The sequence below is a fragment of the Schistocerca nitens genome, chromosome 1, assembly GCF_023898315.1.
Source record: "Schistocerca nitens isolate TAMUIC-IGC-003100 chromosome 1, iqSchNite1.1, whole genome shotgun sequence".
NCBI lineage: Eukaryota > Metazoa > Arthropoda > Insecta > Orthoptera > Acrididae > Schistocerca > Schistocerca nitens.
In genome coordinates, this window is record NC_064614.1 from 510016650 (window position 1) to 510035623 (window position 18974).

Below are 18974 nucleotides of genomic sequence, written 5' to 3' on the forward strand. Positions count from 1 at the left end.
TTAGAAAAAGTAACGTACAGGCAGCTGCTCAACCATTTGACCACAAATAACATATTATCAAGAACACAGTTTGGATTTCTGAAGGGTTCCGATATCGAGAAGGCTATTTACACCTACAGTGAAAATGTACTTGATTCATTAAATAACAAATTACAAGCAGCAGGTATTTTCTGTGATTTGTCAAAGGCATTTGATTGTGTGAACCACAACATCCTTTTAAATAAATTAGAATTCTATGGTGTCACGGGCAGTGCTGCAAAATGGTTCAAGTCATACCTCACTAACAGGAAACAAAGGGTGTCAGTGCAAGGGACTAGTGAATTAAGTCATCAGTCATCATCAGAATGGGAAGAAATTACATGTGGTGTCCCACAAGTATCCATCTTAGGGCCATTGCTTTTTCTTGTGTACATTAATGATCTCTCATCAGTTACATTGCCAGAAACAGAGTTCGTTTTGTTTGCAGATGACAAGTATTGCAATAAATAGTATGTCAAGTGTAGTTCTAGAAAGATCTGCTAATGATATTTTCATGGATATTAATAAATGGTTTAAAGCCAACTCACTGACATTAAACTTCGAAAAGACTCACTATATGCAATTCAGAACCTGTAAGAGGTTTCCACCCAGCATATGCATAAAATACGAAGAAGAGCAGATAGAAGAGGTTGACAGTCTTAAATTCCTGGGATTACAACTTGATAATAAATTCAGTTGGGAAGAGCACACCACAGAACTGCAGAAATGCCTTAACAAATCTCTATTTGCAATTCGAGTGTTAGCAGACATAGGCGACATAAAAATGAAAAAGCCTGCATACTTTGCCTACTTTCATTCCATAATGTCGTAGGGGATAATATTTTGGGGTAACTCAGTCAAACAAAAGTTTTCAGAGTCCAAAAGCGTGTAATACGTATTATTTGTGGAGTAAATTCACGGACGTCCTGTAGAAACCTCTTCAAAGAACTGGGTATATTTACTCATTAATGAAATTTGTCCTAAATAATATATCTCTTTTTCCAACAAACAGCTCAGTTCATACATACAATACCAGGTACAAAAATCATCTGCACAAGGACTTAAAAGCACTTACTTTAGTTCAAAAACAGGTCCACTACTCAGGAACACTCATCTTCAATAATTTTCCAGTAAACATAAAAAATTTAGTTACAAATAAAGATCAGTTTAAAAGGAGCCTGAAAGACTTACTAGTGGCCAACTCCTTCTACTCCATTGACGAATTTTTTAATAGAAACAAATCATGTATATATTCATACTATTAGTATTGTTATTTCAGCTTAAAAAAAAAAAAAATTGACATGTTCCACATCCACGAGGATCTCCTCAGCACGGATCTATGGAACGAAAACTAATCTAATCTAAACATAGACAGGCGAAAAGAATTAAATTAGAAGTTGCCCAGTATAATATTGTAAACAATACAATTTATTCATTGCTAACACTTGGTTTAATAACCATAAAAGGTTTGTTGGCTGAAGATTCTTAAGGCAACAATAGGTTTCTGATAGGTTATTTAATGTCAAGACATTTCAAAGCCAGATTTTAAACTGCAGTACACTCAAGAACAGGAGTGGAAGAGGACTCTGACCATAATTTACTGATCACAAACGGACTTGAAAAGTGAAGAAATTGCTGTGAGGCAGGAAACTAAGGAAATGTGACCTAGATAAACTGAATGAATCATTGGTTGTTGAGAGTTTCAATGGGAGCATAATATGACTGACAAATATGAGCAGTAAGGAATATGATCTAAGAGAACAACTTTGTGGAATAAAATGATGAAGACAGCAAAAGATAAAATACGGAGAAAGACAATGCCAGTAGACTGTGGATAATGCACACAATATTGAATTTCATTGACAAAAGGAGGAAATACACTGAGGAGACAAAAGTCATGGGATACCTCCTAATATTGTGTCTGACATCCTTTTGCCCAGCATAATGCACCAACAACTTGATGTGGCATGGACTCACCAAGTCATTTGAAGTCCCCTGCAGAAATACAGAGCCATGTTGCCTCTATAGCCATCCATAATTGCAAAAGTGTTGCCTGTGCATGATTCTGTGCATGAGCTGACCTCTCCATTATGTTCCATAAATATTCGTGGGATTCATGTCAGGTCATCTGGATGGCTAAATCATTTGCTTGAATTGTCCAGAATGTGCTTCAAACCAATCATGAAAACTGTGACCCAGTGACACAGCACATTGTCATCTGTAGAAATTCCATCAAGGTCTGGGAACGTGAAGTCTACTAATGGCTGCAAATTGTCTCCAAGTAGCTTAACAATTATCGGTTTTATTGGACCACAGAAAAGTCCATTCCATGTAAACACAGCCCACATCATTATGGAGCCACCATCACCTTGCACAGTGCTTTGTTGACAATTTGGGTCCATGGCTTTGTGGGGTCTGCACTACACTTTAACTCCACCATCACCTCTTACCAACTGAAACTGGGACTCATCTGAACAGGTCAAGGATATCCTGTCATCTGGGGGCCAACCAATATGGTCACGAGCCCAGGAGAGGCACTGCAGGTGATGCTGTGCGGTCAGCTAAAGCAATCGTCTTGATCAGCTGCTACCATAGCCCATTAACACCAAACTTTTCGCACTGTCCTAACATATGTTCATTGTATGTCACACATTGATTTCTGCAGTTATTTCACACAGTGTTGTTTCTCTGTTAGCATTGTGCAAGTGCCACTGCTCTTTGTCGTTAAGTCAAGGTCATCAGCCACTGCGTTGTCCACGGTGAAAAGTAATGCCTGAAATGTGGTATTCTCGCACACTACTGACACTGTGGATCTCTGAATACTGTATTCCCCAACAATTTCCGAAATCTAATGTCCCATGCACTTAGTGCTAACTACCATTCAATGTTCAAAGTCTGTTAATCCATGTAGTGCAGCCATAATCGTGTTGGAAACCGTTCCACAAGAATCACCTGAATACAAATTACAGCTCCACCAATTCACTGCCCTTTTATAACTTGGATACATGATGATACTGTCACCTCAATGCATAACAATGGAGCATGAAGAATGTAACAGTTCAAATTACAAGGCTCACTGGCACTGACAAGTAGGTCATTCCATGTCAAGTGGACCAAGTTTCTAAAATGAATGAAATTTTATGGGGAAGTACCACAACGTCTCTAATGGTTATGTACAATGTTTTAGCTCGACATCATCTGTGGTTTCATTTCTGTGGCCTCTCGTAGATCGGATAACCTTCATGAAAGGTACTATTAACCAACAAGCCCCTGATTTTGTATACTCTAACAACTGTCTATGGTGAACAAGAATTTTGAATAAATTTTGTGACAATTTTATGATTTCAAAAGTGGCAGAAAATCCACTGTGCATTGTGGAGAGACCATCTTTAACCAGCCATAAAACAATTTTATAGAGAGATTCATCCAAAAATTGGTAATATGACACTTAGCCATACTGTATTCTTGTGCTTCTTGTACAACAGCCTCTGTCCTCTACCAAAATATATGCACCTGCAAAGCTGATAATGTTTTGGGTGCCAAATTTTCAGTAATTTTCTCAATTGCATGCTCTTTAATCTTTATCTTGCTATTCTTTAAGCTTTGGAATCTATGTAGTTTAATAGTGTAACTTTTTTACCTACGCCTGCTTATGGATGAAGAACACTACTCGAAGTTGTTCTTTTCACACAGTGTATATGTTCAAACATGCGTAAATAGAAAGTAAAATCGATGACCACTGCTTTTATGTCTGTCAAAATGCAACAGCAGTTATGTGGAAATCAACTTCCACACAATAAGCTGCAATAAATGAAATTCCAAGCCAAGTTATGGCTGAAATTACCATCAAAACTTTTCATAAATTCATCACTGAAGAAATTTCGTACAACATTATTTAAGACCATACAAAACACTGTCGAATATGGTGCCAAGGCATTGTTAGGACTTTAAGAGGATTTGGTGCACCCGAAAAGCTTATCTTTCTCTTCAAAAGCTATATAGATAAATTTTAGACCCACACCTATTTGTGAAAAGAACCAAAAGGTGACTGATGCTTTCTTCTTGTTTGTGGTCAAGATGACAATGTCATAATCCTTCACCATTTTATTTTGGTAAAAGCTTAAGGCAGTGTAAGAAATGTCACTGTTGGACATAGAGCTTTTAAAACTTCGATCTAGACTTGACTTTCCAGACAATGCCCACATTTGTTCGTACCATAACACCATACTGATAAAATTTCAATTTCTGTAAAATACTTGCTGTAAACCATTTGTGAAAAAAGTTAAGAATTGTTTACATCCAACTGATATCTCACATGTTGAAACTATTGATTAATAAACTTCCAAGCCTGGCTAGAAGCTTTGTCCCAGATGCAGACAAGAATCTGCTCTCTAGCAACTGCAACCCCTGGATGAGCAAGAATCAATATGGAAGCAGTTGACTTTTGTTACACAGTGAACACTTCATTAGCATATCTTTGACATTAGCCTTTACAGCTTCAACAAATTATCAAATAGGATTCAACGGGTTACATATGACAGGAAGTTCAGAAAGCACAAGATTCCATCACCAAGACAAGACTACAGCAGCAGCTCAACTGATGTAGAAAAACCACTGATGAAGCAACTGGACATTTTCATTAATGAACTAAAAATTAAAGTGCATCATTCAAGCCAGGGTATACAACGAACAACAAAAGAATCAAGTATTTCTGTGGGAATGGTAAATCAAGCTATGAAAAGGGTTCTTCACAGATTATGAATTTCTCGGCTGTGCCCAAGCAAAAATGATAACACAGCAGTAAGAGACGATGACAAACAAGATTATAAGCAGAAACGTCTCCTACTTAGTAACTTGAAAGAAATGTTCATAGTTAATAGTAAGCAAAATGGCTGTGAACAGGTTTTCTCAAAATTTTGAGAACTCAGGTCAAAATGGTGCATTACAGTTGGTGTTGCTGGTACACTCTCAGTTTGTGCATGTGTAATACATCAAAATGCCAAAAAGATGACAACACTGTGTGTCATTTGGAATCAAAATGACTGCTTGCTGCTACACTGAACAATGTTCTAGTAAACAAGCACTGATAGCTTATTTGGTAGATATTTCCAGCAAATATTATCCAGAAGAAATTATAGAATACAAACAGTGGGTTCATACAAACAGGGATACTCTATACAGACATGTCATGCAACTGTAGAAGAGTATACAGGAACTGGTTCTAAAAACTGATGTTCTGAAAAGCTATTTCGTTTCAAAAGACCAAACATCATATCTAAGGCACCTGAAAGAAAACTGGAGATGGAGAAATTACTTTTTTGATAGATTGTGCTGAGAAGTATTCATTTGTCAAGCAAGGTGCTGTTCAAGGGTTTACTGACAGAAAAGACAAGCCACATTGTGTCCCTTTGTGGTTCACTTTGATAGAAAAGAACTACTGAATATAAGCGTCTATATTATTAGTGACTGCCTTGCCACAATAACACTGCAGCTCATGCATTCATACTGAGGCTTATTAAATATTTAAGGATAATGATATGGGAAATCAAGCACATTCTGATCATGGATCTGCTGCCCATTATAAGAATTGTATCCAGTCATGTCTGTATATTTGTATGAAAAAGAATATGGCCTATCTGCTGAGTATAATTTCTTTGGAAACAGCCATGGAAAAATCTACAGCCATGGAAAAATCTACTTGTGATGAAACTAGAGGAACAGCTAAAAGACTGGCATCTCAATCTAGTTTGCAGTGTTTTTAAGGAGCACGAAACTGAACAAATCATGTTTGCTCAGAAAAAAAGGTATGCCAAAGGACACACAACTTTTGGAACAAGAGAAAATCACCCAGTTCCAGCCTATTGATTTAAACAAGACCAGAAATCAGTGTGTCCAATGGTGCTGCAGCACTCATAATTAATGCCATTGAGGAAGTTCCCACTGCTCCAACTACAGCTTTACAGCCCAGGCAGTATGTTGTTTGTATGCATGTCAATGCTTGGTGGGTGGGAAATGCATTTAACATTTCATTAGAACACAAAGATGCCTTGGTCAACACTATGAATCTCCAAGGGGCAGTGAAATGAAAACCGAACATCCATCATAACTGGGCCACAGAATGGTTCAATTCAAAATTAATCACCACATGCATTAAGGCATTTATGCCATTGGGAAATGACAGGATCAATTCCTGTTTCATAAAAAGTGATTAGCCACTGAAGGATTAACAACTACACCCATTTTTGCACTTCCTCATCTGACCGAAAAAAACATCTACAAGTTTCTTCAGGCCACCTTAGATGTGAAAAATCCCATGCTGAACAAACCCGGCTGTATGACAGACGTCACAGGCTTTCCTAACCAAATCGCTGAAATGTAGCCTTCATTTGATTTGCACTTTAGGTGCAGGCATCATGATGCAACAGGGTGATTCCATCTGACAGCATTTCTGGGAATTTTGACTATGCTGCACTAAAGCTTCTGCAAAGCATCTTCATGGCTCTGTGCACTGATTGTGGTTCCACGCTCGAGGAACTACATGAGCAAAGGGCCCCTGCAGTCAAAGAAGAAGGTCATCACAACCTTAAGTGGTGCCCCCTTTCGAGCCAAATGGCACACAGCAAACCCAACAGCAGCAACATCCCACACCTCCCTCACCAAAGAACTCTGAAACCAATCACACAAGTGCCTGTAAGGTCATGATCTCCTGTTTCAACTGCATAAGTCCTCTGCTCATCGAGTTCCTTGAGTGTGGAACCACAATCAATTCACAGTATTATGAAGATACTTTGCAGAAACTGTGATGGGCTATTAAGTCAAAATGCCCTCAAGAATGCTGTTTGATGGAATCCTCCTGTTGCACGATCTCGTCCGCCTCCACATTGACAATTGGACAAAGGCTACGTTTCAGCGATCTGGTTGTGAAACACTAACATCCTCCATACAACCAGGATCACCGATTTTCACACCTTTTGCGACCTGAAGAAAGACACGCATGGACGTCAGTTTTAGATGGGGAAGGAAATGCAAGGATGGATGTGGTTGTGGCTATGTCAGCAGCCAACTATGGAACAGGAATTCATCGTCCCGTCTTACAGCACGATAAATGAGCTAACGCGCATGTTGATTACTTTTGAATGGAAACATTCCATGGTCCTGTTATGGTGGATGTACTGTTTTCATTTGGTTGCCCCACATTCTTGCTGGATTCCAGAGAAACACACATTTAAAAACATGAAAGCACTATCAACATCAGGAAGGCAATGTATTCACTTGAGATCCAAGCAAGACAGTATTGGTAATGTATTCAGCCCAGAGTGGAAAAGAAATGTTCCAGCCTCACAGTGTGTCTAAGTTCTAACTTTCTCAATTTTTGTTTGTTTTATTACAGTTACTGCTTGATGTTGATTTGTACATCACTACAACTGCATTTTTTTATTAACTTAATAGCAATATTCACTGGTTTTACTTTCATTTCAGTCATTAATACACTACTGGCCATTAAAATTGCTACACCAAGAAGAAATGCAGATGATAAACGGATATTCATTGGACAAATACATTATACTAGAACCGAAATGTGATTACATTTTCATAAAATTTGGGTGCATAGATCCTGAGAATCAGTACACAGAAAAACCACCTCTGGCCGTAATAACGGCCTTGATACGCCTGGCCATTGAGTCAAACAGAGCTTGGATGGCGTGTACAGGTACAGCTGCCCATGCAGCTTCAACACGATACCACAGTTCATCAAGAGCAGTGACTGGCGTATTGTGACAAGCCAGTTGCTCGGCCACCAATGACCAGACGCTGGCCAGGGCAGCAGTCGAACATATTCTGTATCCAGAAAGGCCCGTACAGGACCTGCAACATGCAGTCGTGCATTATCCTGCTGCAGTGTAGGGTTTCGCAGGGATCGAATGCAGAGTAGAGCCACGGGTCGTAACACATCTGAAATGTAACGTCCACTGTTCAAAGTGACGTCAATGCGAACAAGAGGTGACCGAGACGTGTAACCAGTGGCACCCCATACCATCACGCCCGGTGATACGCCAGTATGGCGATGACAAATACACGCTTTAAATAATGTGCGTTCACCGCGATCTCGCCAAACACGGATGCAACCATCATGATGCTCTAAACAGAACCTGGAGTCATCCGGGGGGGAGGGGGTGGATAAATAAATAAATAAATAAAAAAAAGACATTTTGCCATTCATGCACACAGGTTCGTCGTTGAGTACACCATCACAGGCGCTCCTGTCTGTGATGCAGCGTCAAGGGTAACCACAGCCATGGTCTCCGAGCTGATAATCCATGCTGCTGCAAACTTCGTTGAACTGTTCATGCAGATGGTTGTTGTCTTGCAAACGTCCCCATCTGTTGACTCAGAGATTGAGACATGGCTGCACGATCCGTTACAGCCATGCGGATGCCTGTCATCTCAACTGCTAGTGATACGAGGCCGTTGGGATTCAGCACGGCGTTCCGTATTACCCTCCTGAACCCACCGATTCCATATTCTGCTAACAGTCATTGGATCTCCACCAACACGAGCAGCAATGCCACGATACGATAAACCACAATCACGATAGGCTACAATCCGACCTTTATCAAAGTTGGAAACGTGATGGTACGCATTTCTCCTCTTTACACAAGGCATGACAACAATGTTTCACCAGGCAATGCCAGTCAACTGCTGTTTGTGTATGAGTAATCGGTTGGAAACTTTCCTCATGTCAGCACGTTGTAGGTGTCACCACCAGCGCCAACGTTGTGTGAATGCTCTGAAAAGCTAATCATTTGCATCATCTTCTTCCTGTCGGTTAAATTTCGCATCTGCAGCACTTCATCTTTGTGTTGTACCATTTTTAACTGCCAGTAGTTTATTATGTTCAAGCATATACATTGTGTATGAAAAGTAATAAATTTAAGGGATGTTTCCCATCCATGAGCAGGCATGGATCAAAAATTTGAACTACGCAGCTGCCAAAGCTTAAAGAACACACTTTCTAGGTCTTGCAAGATAAGCATTCATGACAATAAAACTGAGATGAGGCCCCCAAAACTACCAAAAATTTGACACCCAAAACATTTTCATCAGCTTCGTAGGTGCATATATTTTGGTAAAGAAGGAAACAGGCTACACTAAAAGCAGCCCAAGAACTTAGCTGAATCTCTCCATACAATTATTATTTATGCCTGGTTAAGATGGGCTATCCATGGTGTACAATGGATTTTCTGCCACTTTTAAGGACACACAGTTTTCACCAGATGTATTGAAAATTCTAATCAGTAATATATCCTTGTTCAGAACAAAGTGTTGTTTCAGTATACAAAATCATGGGCTTATAAGTTAATAGTACTTTCCATAAAAGTTATACAGAGTTTGCATTTTAGCAAGCACGTAGGTGGAGTATATATATAGGACCTCTATCTACAAGAAGCTTGGGCTATGGAACCACAGGAGATATTGAGCTGAAACTTTGTACACATTCGCCCAAGATACAGTTCAACCAACTCGAAAAAATTCAATGGATTCAGAGATAGTAGAGTGGTGACCCTCTCTAAAAGGGGAGGTGGTACGACCCAGGTATGAATACTACCAAACGTTAGGCTACTAAGTCTTAGTTGGAAAATACTGACAAGACTTATTTACAGAAGAATGGAAGTACTCACAAAAGCCAACTTCTAAGATCAGTTTGTGGTCTGGAGAAAAGTAAGAACACTTGAGAAAATACTGACCTTATGATTTATCTTCCAAGACAGACCGAAGAACAGCAAATTTACATTACAACATTTGTAGATTTATAAAACTTTATAACATTAACTACACTGCTCAACAGAATTAGGGGAACATGACTTTGGGCAACTGCCATACTCAATTGTGTAATAATTAAGGACTGGGTACATTACCAATTATACGTTTATCTTTCACAAATTAGATACAAAACACAACATTATTACATCCTCATTCCTCTACAAAACAAGAACTGAAATGTCAGACAGATGTCTGAAACAAAATGAAAACATTCATTCTTACTACCATCCTGGGTGATTTTCATTGCACTCTGAGGGCTTCAATAATGTGTAAGTCCTTTGTGAGCATGTATCATCACATGACACCTATGTGGCATGCTCCATGTAAGTCTACAGAGGTTACACTATGGGACCTGCCCCCAACCCACCACCTTCTTCAGTGCGAGTCTTTTAGAGTTCCTAAAGAGTCTGTGCTGGCACAGGACAAACACGTCTGTGAAGCAAGTCCCACATATGCTCGATGGAGTTTAGGAGAACTCACTGCTGGCTGTTCCACTACTCCACTGTACAGACTTCGCAAGACATCTCTGGTGATGCCCTCAACATAGGCCATCACAATATGTAGCAGCCACCACGATCTAACAGGATCTGTTCTATGTACTGCCTGTTAGTAAGGTGATCGTAGACAATGACTAAATCTGTACGGCTGTCAACGCTGATGCCTTGCTACACCAGTGCAGAACCTTGGCTGAATCTATTTCCTGGACATCTGGCAGGTACTGCTCACTATGGAGTCTCCACAAACAAATGTGACCATCACTTCGCATCAAAGAAGATCTGGACTCAATGGTGAATAACACGTTTTCCCAGTTATAAAGTTGCCAGTTGACATAGGAATCACAGAACTGAAGGAATACTGTGATATGTCATGCCAAGTGGGGGTACTCTTAACAGAACAGCTGGGTTGTAAGGTCCTTTCCTGCAAACTGTTTCTTACAGCCTAATCAGATACAGAAGTTGCAGTGGTCCTTCTGAGATTGTCTTGCATTGTCCTGGCAGTATCTATACAACTTGCAATGCAGAGATGGTCAGATATTACTCTTCATGTGGTGTTAGTGACATTGTCCGAAATCGCCTTATGTACTGACCTGTCCCCTTCTAGCATGTCTACAACCTATGGATGTTCGACATTTGCAGCAAAACAGTGGAATAGCCATTCTCCTTGGATCAAGTAGACTGTCCTTGCAAATAGGACAAATGAAGGGATTGAAATAGGACAAATGAAGGGATTGAAATAGGACAAATGAAGGGATTGAAATAGGACAAATGAAGGGATTGAAATAGGCTAAATGAAGGGATTGAAATAGGCTAAATGAAGGGATTGAAATAGGCTAAATGAAGGGATTGGTCGAGGTGAAATCTTCGGAGGCATCAAGGAATCATGAGATCAAAGCCTGACAAGTTCAGATTGATGTAAGGCAGTTACACAGAGATGATCAGGATCACACAGGATAGGATAGTGTGGGTAGCTGCACTAACTCTGTTCTCGGATCATAGACCACAATTAAAGGAAAGAATAGCAAGAACTCCTAAGAAAATTCCATGGAATGGCAAAACTGCATTTTTAATCAACTATTTCCTTCTAAATGCACAAGGGGGTTCAAGAAGTAAGTGACAGATTCATTATACTATTCTGCAACATGGTCATCCAGTACCTGTAACCAATTTCATAGTTCCTTGATGATAGAAATCCACTCATTGTTCACAGAGCCAACTGGGAACCACTGTGTGAATGCCGTCAGCTTCCTCAAAGGATGAAAATTGCATGATATGTGATCTGGGCTTCTGATCAGCATCACCCATATCTGTGCAGCATGGGTCAAGCTGTCGGCATCATTTTACTATGGCTGGATGTGACACTGAATTTGGTCCATTTACTGCCAGACTGATGACAAATTTGTGTATACAATTTAGATGTTTGCCTACAAGAATATTACTCTTCTTGGTACTTCAATTTTGGAGAATGTTCAGTTGCACACTGTGATGTGCCTGTTATTAGTACTGGAGCACAACTGTGCTGCAGGAAACCCGGAATACATACTCTCTTTTGAAAATATACCACTCTTGTTGTGCAACAGTATTAATGTGGAATAACATATCTGACTCCCCTACATAAAAAAGTGTTATAAAAATTGAAGCTCACTACAAAGATTCAGTGTTTGTCATCTGCCATGTTTATCACTTTAAAAACAAGTGTTTCCTGTTCACAAAATTTTGTTATTATTTGTAAACGCAGTGAACACGGAGTTTCAAATTTTATCTGGGTATAGTCACATAAAGGGTTTGTTAAATGCATCGTGAATAGCTACTAATTTTGAGTTATGATGTGTGTAACTTCACTTGTATAACCTTACTGGTTTCGCAAGATTGACTTCTTCTCAGGAAATGCTGATACAGAGATTAATTTATTTGTGCTGTCCTGCGACCTTTAACGGAGAGCAAAAATATTAAATAATGAAATATCAAGATTCTTTCAGTATTCAGAATTACATTTCAAAAGACAATACACTTCCTCTAACTGTTTATTTATCAAACGTGAAATTTGGGGAAGAACAATGACTACAATTCACAGCCAATCATTTTATAAGACTGATCTATATTTACGAAAACTTACTTATGGAAATATCTGTAACTTATTAAACAAACTTATTAACAACATAATCTACTCTCTGTTAATGTATGACTACTTAAGAACGATTTATCCACATTTCGTAATAAGGAATTAAGGCCACCCCCTCCTTTCACACAACAGCAATAATGATTTAGGTGTAAAAACTGTTACAACTCCATTTCAATTTAAGGAAAAATACTGCTTAAAAATTGCAAACCAAACTAGGAGAGAAGTTTATCCAGTAGAGAAGCTTGCAACAGATACATTCACCAAAACTGCAGTAACTGAAATTATTTTCTCTAACAGAATTAATTGATTTAAATGTCCAAATGCCTCAGTTCACAGAAAATAAATTTCACTCTCTCTCTCTCTCTCTCTCTCTCTCTCTCTCTCTCTCTCTCTCTCACTGGCTTCATAACTGGGGCGACTTCTTTCCCAGTTTGGTGAAAAATTTTATGCAGTTCTTCTGATGAAATTGAGGTGTCCCAGTTCTTGCTCCTCATTCATTATTGTCACTGCTGTGCTTAAGTTCAGTCATTCCAATTTCTGAAACTGAATGAAGAAACTTCTGCTCTAGTGTGTGTGTAGTGATATTTTACTGTTTAAAGGTGTTCCTGTTTGTGAAATTACAGACTGCAAGTTCAGTGGAAAAAAATCTTAAATAATTTGGGCTCTACTAGCATCTGTTTTTAAGACGCCTTCCATTCATGGCCACAACTTCATCCTCCTCTGCTTATATAGTGAAGAAACCATAAGACCACACGAAACTAACAATATTTTTTGTTTATACTAACATACCATACTTATATCGTTTACAGCATGTTTTTAATTTGTTTCACTAGTCACTACCTACAATAATCTTGTTGGTGACACTGATGATGTCGTCATCCTCTATTGCTCTCATACAATTAATAATAGTAATAATAATATTCTGGCAAATTTTGACCATATGTTATTGCAAAACAATTGTTACAAACAGTTCTAATGTGCCACACCTCCCCATCAACCCACAAATCAGTTATTGTGATGGCAATAGCAACTCACTGGCAACATCACTGTTTTCTATACTTCCTGACAACAATAAGATTAGCTATACTGATATAATTTCATGATTTAAAAAGTTAAACAGCAATGCAATAATGCAGTAAACCACTCCTAAGGTATCCAATGGTCATAATTTTATGGCCATTTATTGGTACAACATGGGAAGCAAGGTGTTGTCAACTGAAAAGACTTTCATCCTGCATATCAACATACCAGAACTTAGGTAATACACTGAATTATCAATGCTATTACAGACTTCTTTGTCTCCCCTTCTATTGTGAATCTCCCCATTTGCTCTAGAAATATCCTCATTAAGCATACTTATACATTTTGTGTGTGTTCTGAACTATTATTTTCCTTGTATTTCCATGGCAGTTCCTATTATCACTGCAATATGAACCTTGGATGAATAAGTTAATAAACTTCATTCTGAAATCTATTTTAGCCCAACATATTCCTACAATTTCTAAAATAATTTCGGCACCTACTTATATAAATCTGATGGCTATGCCAGATGCTTGAACACATCAAAGAGTTATTACTGCATGAATTCCTCCACTTGCTTGTAGCTGTTCTTTCATTTCTGATGAACGTTAGTTCCCCATTTTTACAGCACTCACAAAAATACATATTACAATGTCATTCAAGGCCTTCATGCTGCAAATCTGCCTTTTGTCTCTGCTAAAAGTTGTCATATGATGCATTTGCTATGGTATGTCAATGCACACAAAACTGCCCCTCCACTAACTGTCAAAAATACAACAAACTGCGTCATTTGCTATCTGATCATGGCATACATTTCTGAAGTAGCTAAAATACAGAAACTGGCAAGAAATAAAAGTTATTCTCACATAATTAAATCTGTTGGTATTTACCATCATCGTAGTGGCAAGAATGACATTTGATCACAAGAAAATAATTTAATATATCAAAGACGGATGTCAGTCAGATGTACTAGATCAAGGCTTTCTATGTATAGTCTTGTGACTTCTCAAGTCTATAACAATGCAAAAGAACTCCTCTTAATTTTTTCAGATTGTTTACATACTGCCTTACTTCATGCAGCACACACCTGTGTGTGCACCCACGCCCACACCTCCATACACACAGATAAAACCAAAAGCCTAATAGAACCACTCTTTGAGTGTGGTGAACATTCATAATGAACAAATAGGGCCTGCATTACAATCAGGTGCATCAATACACAAAAACCTTTCTCCCCTCCTACAATTGACATGGTGCACTTTAAGCACATGCACTTTTTACAATACTATGACAAAATAAAGTTTAAAAAATTACTACCAACAGGACACTACAAAGAATAACAGCTGTTGGTACATGATCTTACAGTTGAGTAATGTCTGAAGGGGAAGAATGATCACTGCTTAAGGATGTAGTGACGCTGCTGAAATGTCTGCCTATATCACCATGCATAAATTCAAATTTAACCGCAGGTAAATTTAACATATACAATATATGAATGAAAACAACGCACATGATGTTCACATTCCTAATATCCCAAACTGTCAACTATTTGACATATGACAACATTCCTACACTTTATGGAGAACACTTCACTGTCACCACATTAGTACTAACACTAAATTGAAAATCTAAAATTGTGAATTAAAATGTTACAGTATTAGTGTATCTTATAATGCGCTGAGAATCACTTTAACACTTTCAGAAATTGCATGATATGGCAAACCAACTTAACATTTTGTCACAGGGAGAAGCAGCGTGGTAGCAATACCCTAATTAAAATTTACCCACAGAGACTGTATGTGGAGAAACTATTAAGATACAGCAAACTCAACTGTATTCTCAGTGTGTTTCCCAAATTTTAAATTTAAGAGTCCTATAAAAAATAAAAACAGTGAAATCCTCAAATTTTTTAGGCCTACTTCAATAAACAAAGAAATCACAGAGTAAATTTAATTTGTTAATGATCTTGTTAGGGAATTTCATTTTGCATGTGAAAATCAACTGTAAAAGATGAACCCACCCAGATTTCACATTACTGCCATGAATCACCATGCACAACAGACTATATTCAGATACAAAGAATGATAGCCACAAAATTGAAACTGATGTGAGGTATAAGACTTTCTGTCTAATTAAAATGAAGATAGGTAACATTCGAAACATTAAATCAACTACATTATGAAAAATTTATTTTTATTGTTAGCCTACAGCTATCCTATCCTATCCCTCCTCACGTTATAAGCATTAATTCAAACAAGCAGAAAACCTGAATTTTAACAATTTACTTAAAATTGTTTGGTCGAGTAATTCTTTTCTTATTCAACAGTTCATTAGTTGTTCTTTTACAAATATGATCCCGATATGTAATTTTGTTCTTGCTAATCATCTATACAAATGATACAAAACATTCTTCCAATTAAGAAATACATTAACAGCCTTAAACAGAGATGTCAATGGGAATTGGTAATATTCAAATCTGGTCTGCAAAACATATGGTATTTATGAAAATGCTAAAAAATACAGTAAGTGAGCGGTTTGCCAAAATGTGTGCAACACCTCCCTCTTCACAGTGCATTCCTGAATATTAAAAGTAATGCAGATATATATATGTGATATACCTGTCACTAGCCTACTGGCCACAATTCAACTGCAAAACAGTTTGAAATTTCTAATATTATGACTTAACAGTTGTTCTAAGTGGCAGCTGATTTCTAAGCACCAACAAGATTACTGGGACTGGCAAATTTTACAGTAAAAGGCTCTTTGTCAAAGGTAAATATAAACAAAACACTGCCTTTCCATGTTTTTTACATATCTGACTCAGAGGTTCAGACTTAAACACTATCACCATGGCATAACACTGGCCACATTTATAAGAACACTTCACTAGTGTAGGTGCGATTATTCCCTTTTAAGCTTTCTGGAGCGATTTACTTCCCCATCATACACCTTCACTAGTGTAGGTGTGATTATTCCCTTTTAAGCTTTCTGGAGCTATTTACTTCCCCATCATACACCAAGATTGTTCATGTAGTATCATCTTCGGTACTCCCCTTTCTAGTGAAACACACAGTCTTGTCTCTTTTTTTATTAATGTATCTGTAAAATGAGTTTGTAAAAACTAAAAACCTACAAGTTTGCTCTGCTATGTCAATCACACTCCCCATTCTACTCTGCACTGGAAGGAACATTTTTCATACTTAGGCCTATACTATGGTATTTATTTAATTGGTTATAGGTTATATCCTCCTATTAACCAGCTAATTTGCTTAAGTATCTCTACATATCAGACAGGATTCCACTAAATTGGCCTTCATTGTAAACACTAGCAACCATGGAAATTCCATCCACAAAAGTCGAACTAGCCTACCTCAAGCTCTCTAAAAGCGTTTACACTCTTCAACATAATGTAACATAAAGGCAGCTGACTGGAATCCTTCCTGCCAACTAATCAAAAGTGCCAACTTTCCTATTAACACACAATAGATACGTTTTGGCCGTCCTGTATGAATGATTGATTGATAGATTTCTTTATTAATCCATTTTAAACTCATGCGCGTGAAAATGACTGTGTAAAGTAAACTGTAAATGACAAGCTTGAACTAATATTCTTATAAGCCATGGCGTTGCAACCTCATTTAAGTCATCGTCAAAACACTTCAAATACGAATGAAAATTAAATACATACTTGCAACTGAGGTGGAAAACTGAACCGCACATCAGAACGATTAAATATCGAGACCTGACGGAGAGCTGCATTGAATATTCTCGGGATAGACATTACACGCAGATTTTGTATATAAATTCAATAAGCTGTAAACGTAATATACTGAAGACAAGAGTGAAAACAAGGACTGGACAATGAAATTTTTAAGCTACCTGATGCATACCCGAAACATACGAAAATTTTACTACCTCTTTACACCTTACATCAGCATGCATACTGGCCAAGTCTCCAGATACTGATCAACTAAGTGTCATTCACTAAATTCGACACGTCAGTACGTACGGTAATGTTTTGCAAATTGTATGTGTAACTAGCATGTGGCGATCCTCCACGCTAATCTTAGAACTTATATCCACTGCTAAAATTTAGTTTGACACATTAGACAAAACAAATTGAGCCGAGCAGACTTCTAAGTTCAAAAATACCAAGACACGATGGGCTCTAACTTATGGGTGTGCAAAACGCACATTCGAATGCATAACGAACAAAACTCACCCCGGTCTTCCGAAAGAACATAACTTTTGTCTTGAGCAGTCAATCCCAGTATTTTAGAACAACACTTCCACATTACTGAGTTTCGCTCTAAACACAGATCACGAACATACTTACATTGTCTCCTGAACATTACTATGCCACAAGATGTCTCTCTGCTAAGTTCATTGAAACCTCGGCCCTTCGAGGCCATCACAATTTTCACATATATGACTATATTTTTTAATCTTTACCTCAGAAACGTCGTCCTCCTCGCTTTCTGACGAATCAGTCATAAATCTCGGCTGCAGTTCTGAATACGTCTCCGTTTCAGATTTCGTTGGGCTCGAGTTAGAAGATATGGGAGTCGACGATTTCCCTATATCGTGCTGTACATTCACTTTTTCAAGTTTTTGGTTATCTGACGTGGATCCTTGTGCTACATTCTGCATTTTTAAGTGTACTAATTTCTAAATTACATCAAACTGCGTTTACAACTCACAGAATACACAAATACACAGTATCCTGGCAATATTTCTATTACTATCTCCGTCATTCACGCAAGTTAATACCCGCCATGTCTACTATGGTAAAGTTCCCGGATGCCTCAACCAAGGAAACCTTGCCTGCCATCTATTGGCAAACATATAAAACTCAGAGGTAACAAAATAGAGGAAAGCTCAGTGCTGAACTCTGAAGGCTGAAACTATAAACTTCCAGTTTTCTGCGGAATATTGCGGTATTCCTTTTCTTCGAATAAAATTGCATTCTTACATATTGCGCTACTGTCAATGATGGAACACTATCAGGTACTATATGTTTTCTCACATCACAGTATCGAAAGAGGTATACATTGTGTTTTTGGTGGTAACATATTTCGAACAACTAAAAATTTGCCATACAGGATTATATTATGAAATTAAATGTCGTTAATTAAACATTGCAGCTCCCAAAATTGCTAACATACGGCTGCCAGATTAATGTTATAGTTTAACAAATCACTGTATATCGTATATTACAAACGTCCCCCTCACGAGAAACAAAAGTAAAGTTACGAATAAAACAGACAAACCTGGAGGATACGTCGTCAAAAAAAGTGATTTCGCAAAAACTGACATCGGCAGACACATATTTAGGTTTTTCTTCAAATCTTCACGTTAGAAACATAAATTAACAAATGTAGACGAGTAGTGTTAATAGATTCTTTCTTCGTACATGTCAGTTAAGGAAGACGGGGGGAACTAGCTCTTTATTTTCATAGAGATTCGGTTCTTCAAACACTCAAAAAATGCTTATG

General features: G+C 38.0%; 1 protein-coding gene across 1 annotated transcript in view; it reads right to left on the minus strand.

Moving 5' to 3' along the window:
* LOC126253159 (ankyrin repeat and KH domain-containing protein 1) overlaps nucleotides 1-18243 on the minus strand; it is a 241908-nt gene extending 223665 nt beyond the window's left edge. The window contains exon 1 of the mRNA XM_049954320.1: nucleotides 17932-18243. Within this exon, the coding sequence (XP_049810277.1) occupies nucleotides 17932-18129 (198 nt within the window). The 5' untranslated portion in view covers nucleotides 18130-18243. The remainder of the gene's footprint in view (nucleotides 1-17931) is intronic.
* Between the last annotated feature and the right edge of the window lie 731 nt (nucleotides 18244-18974).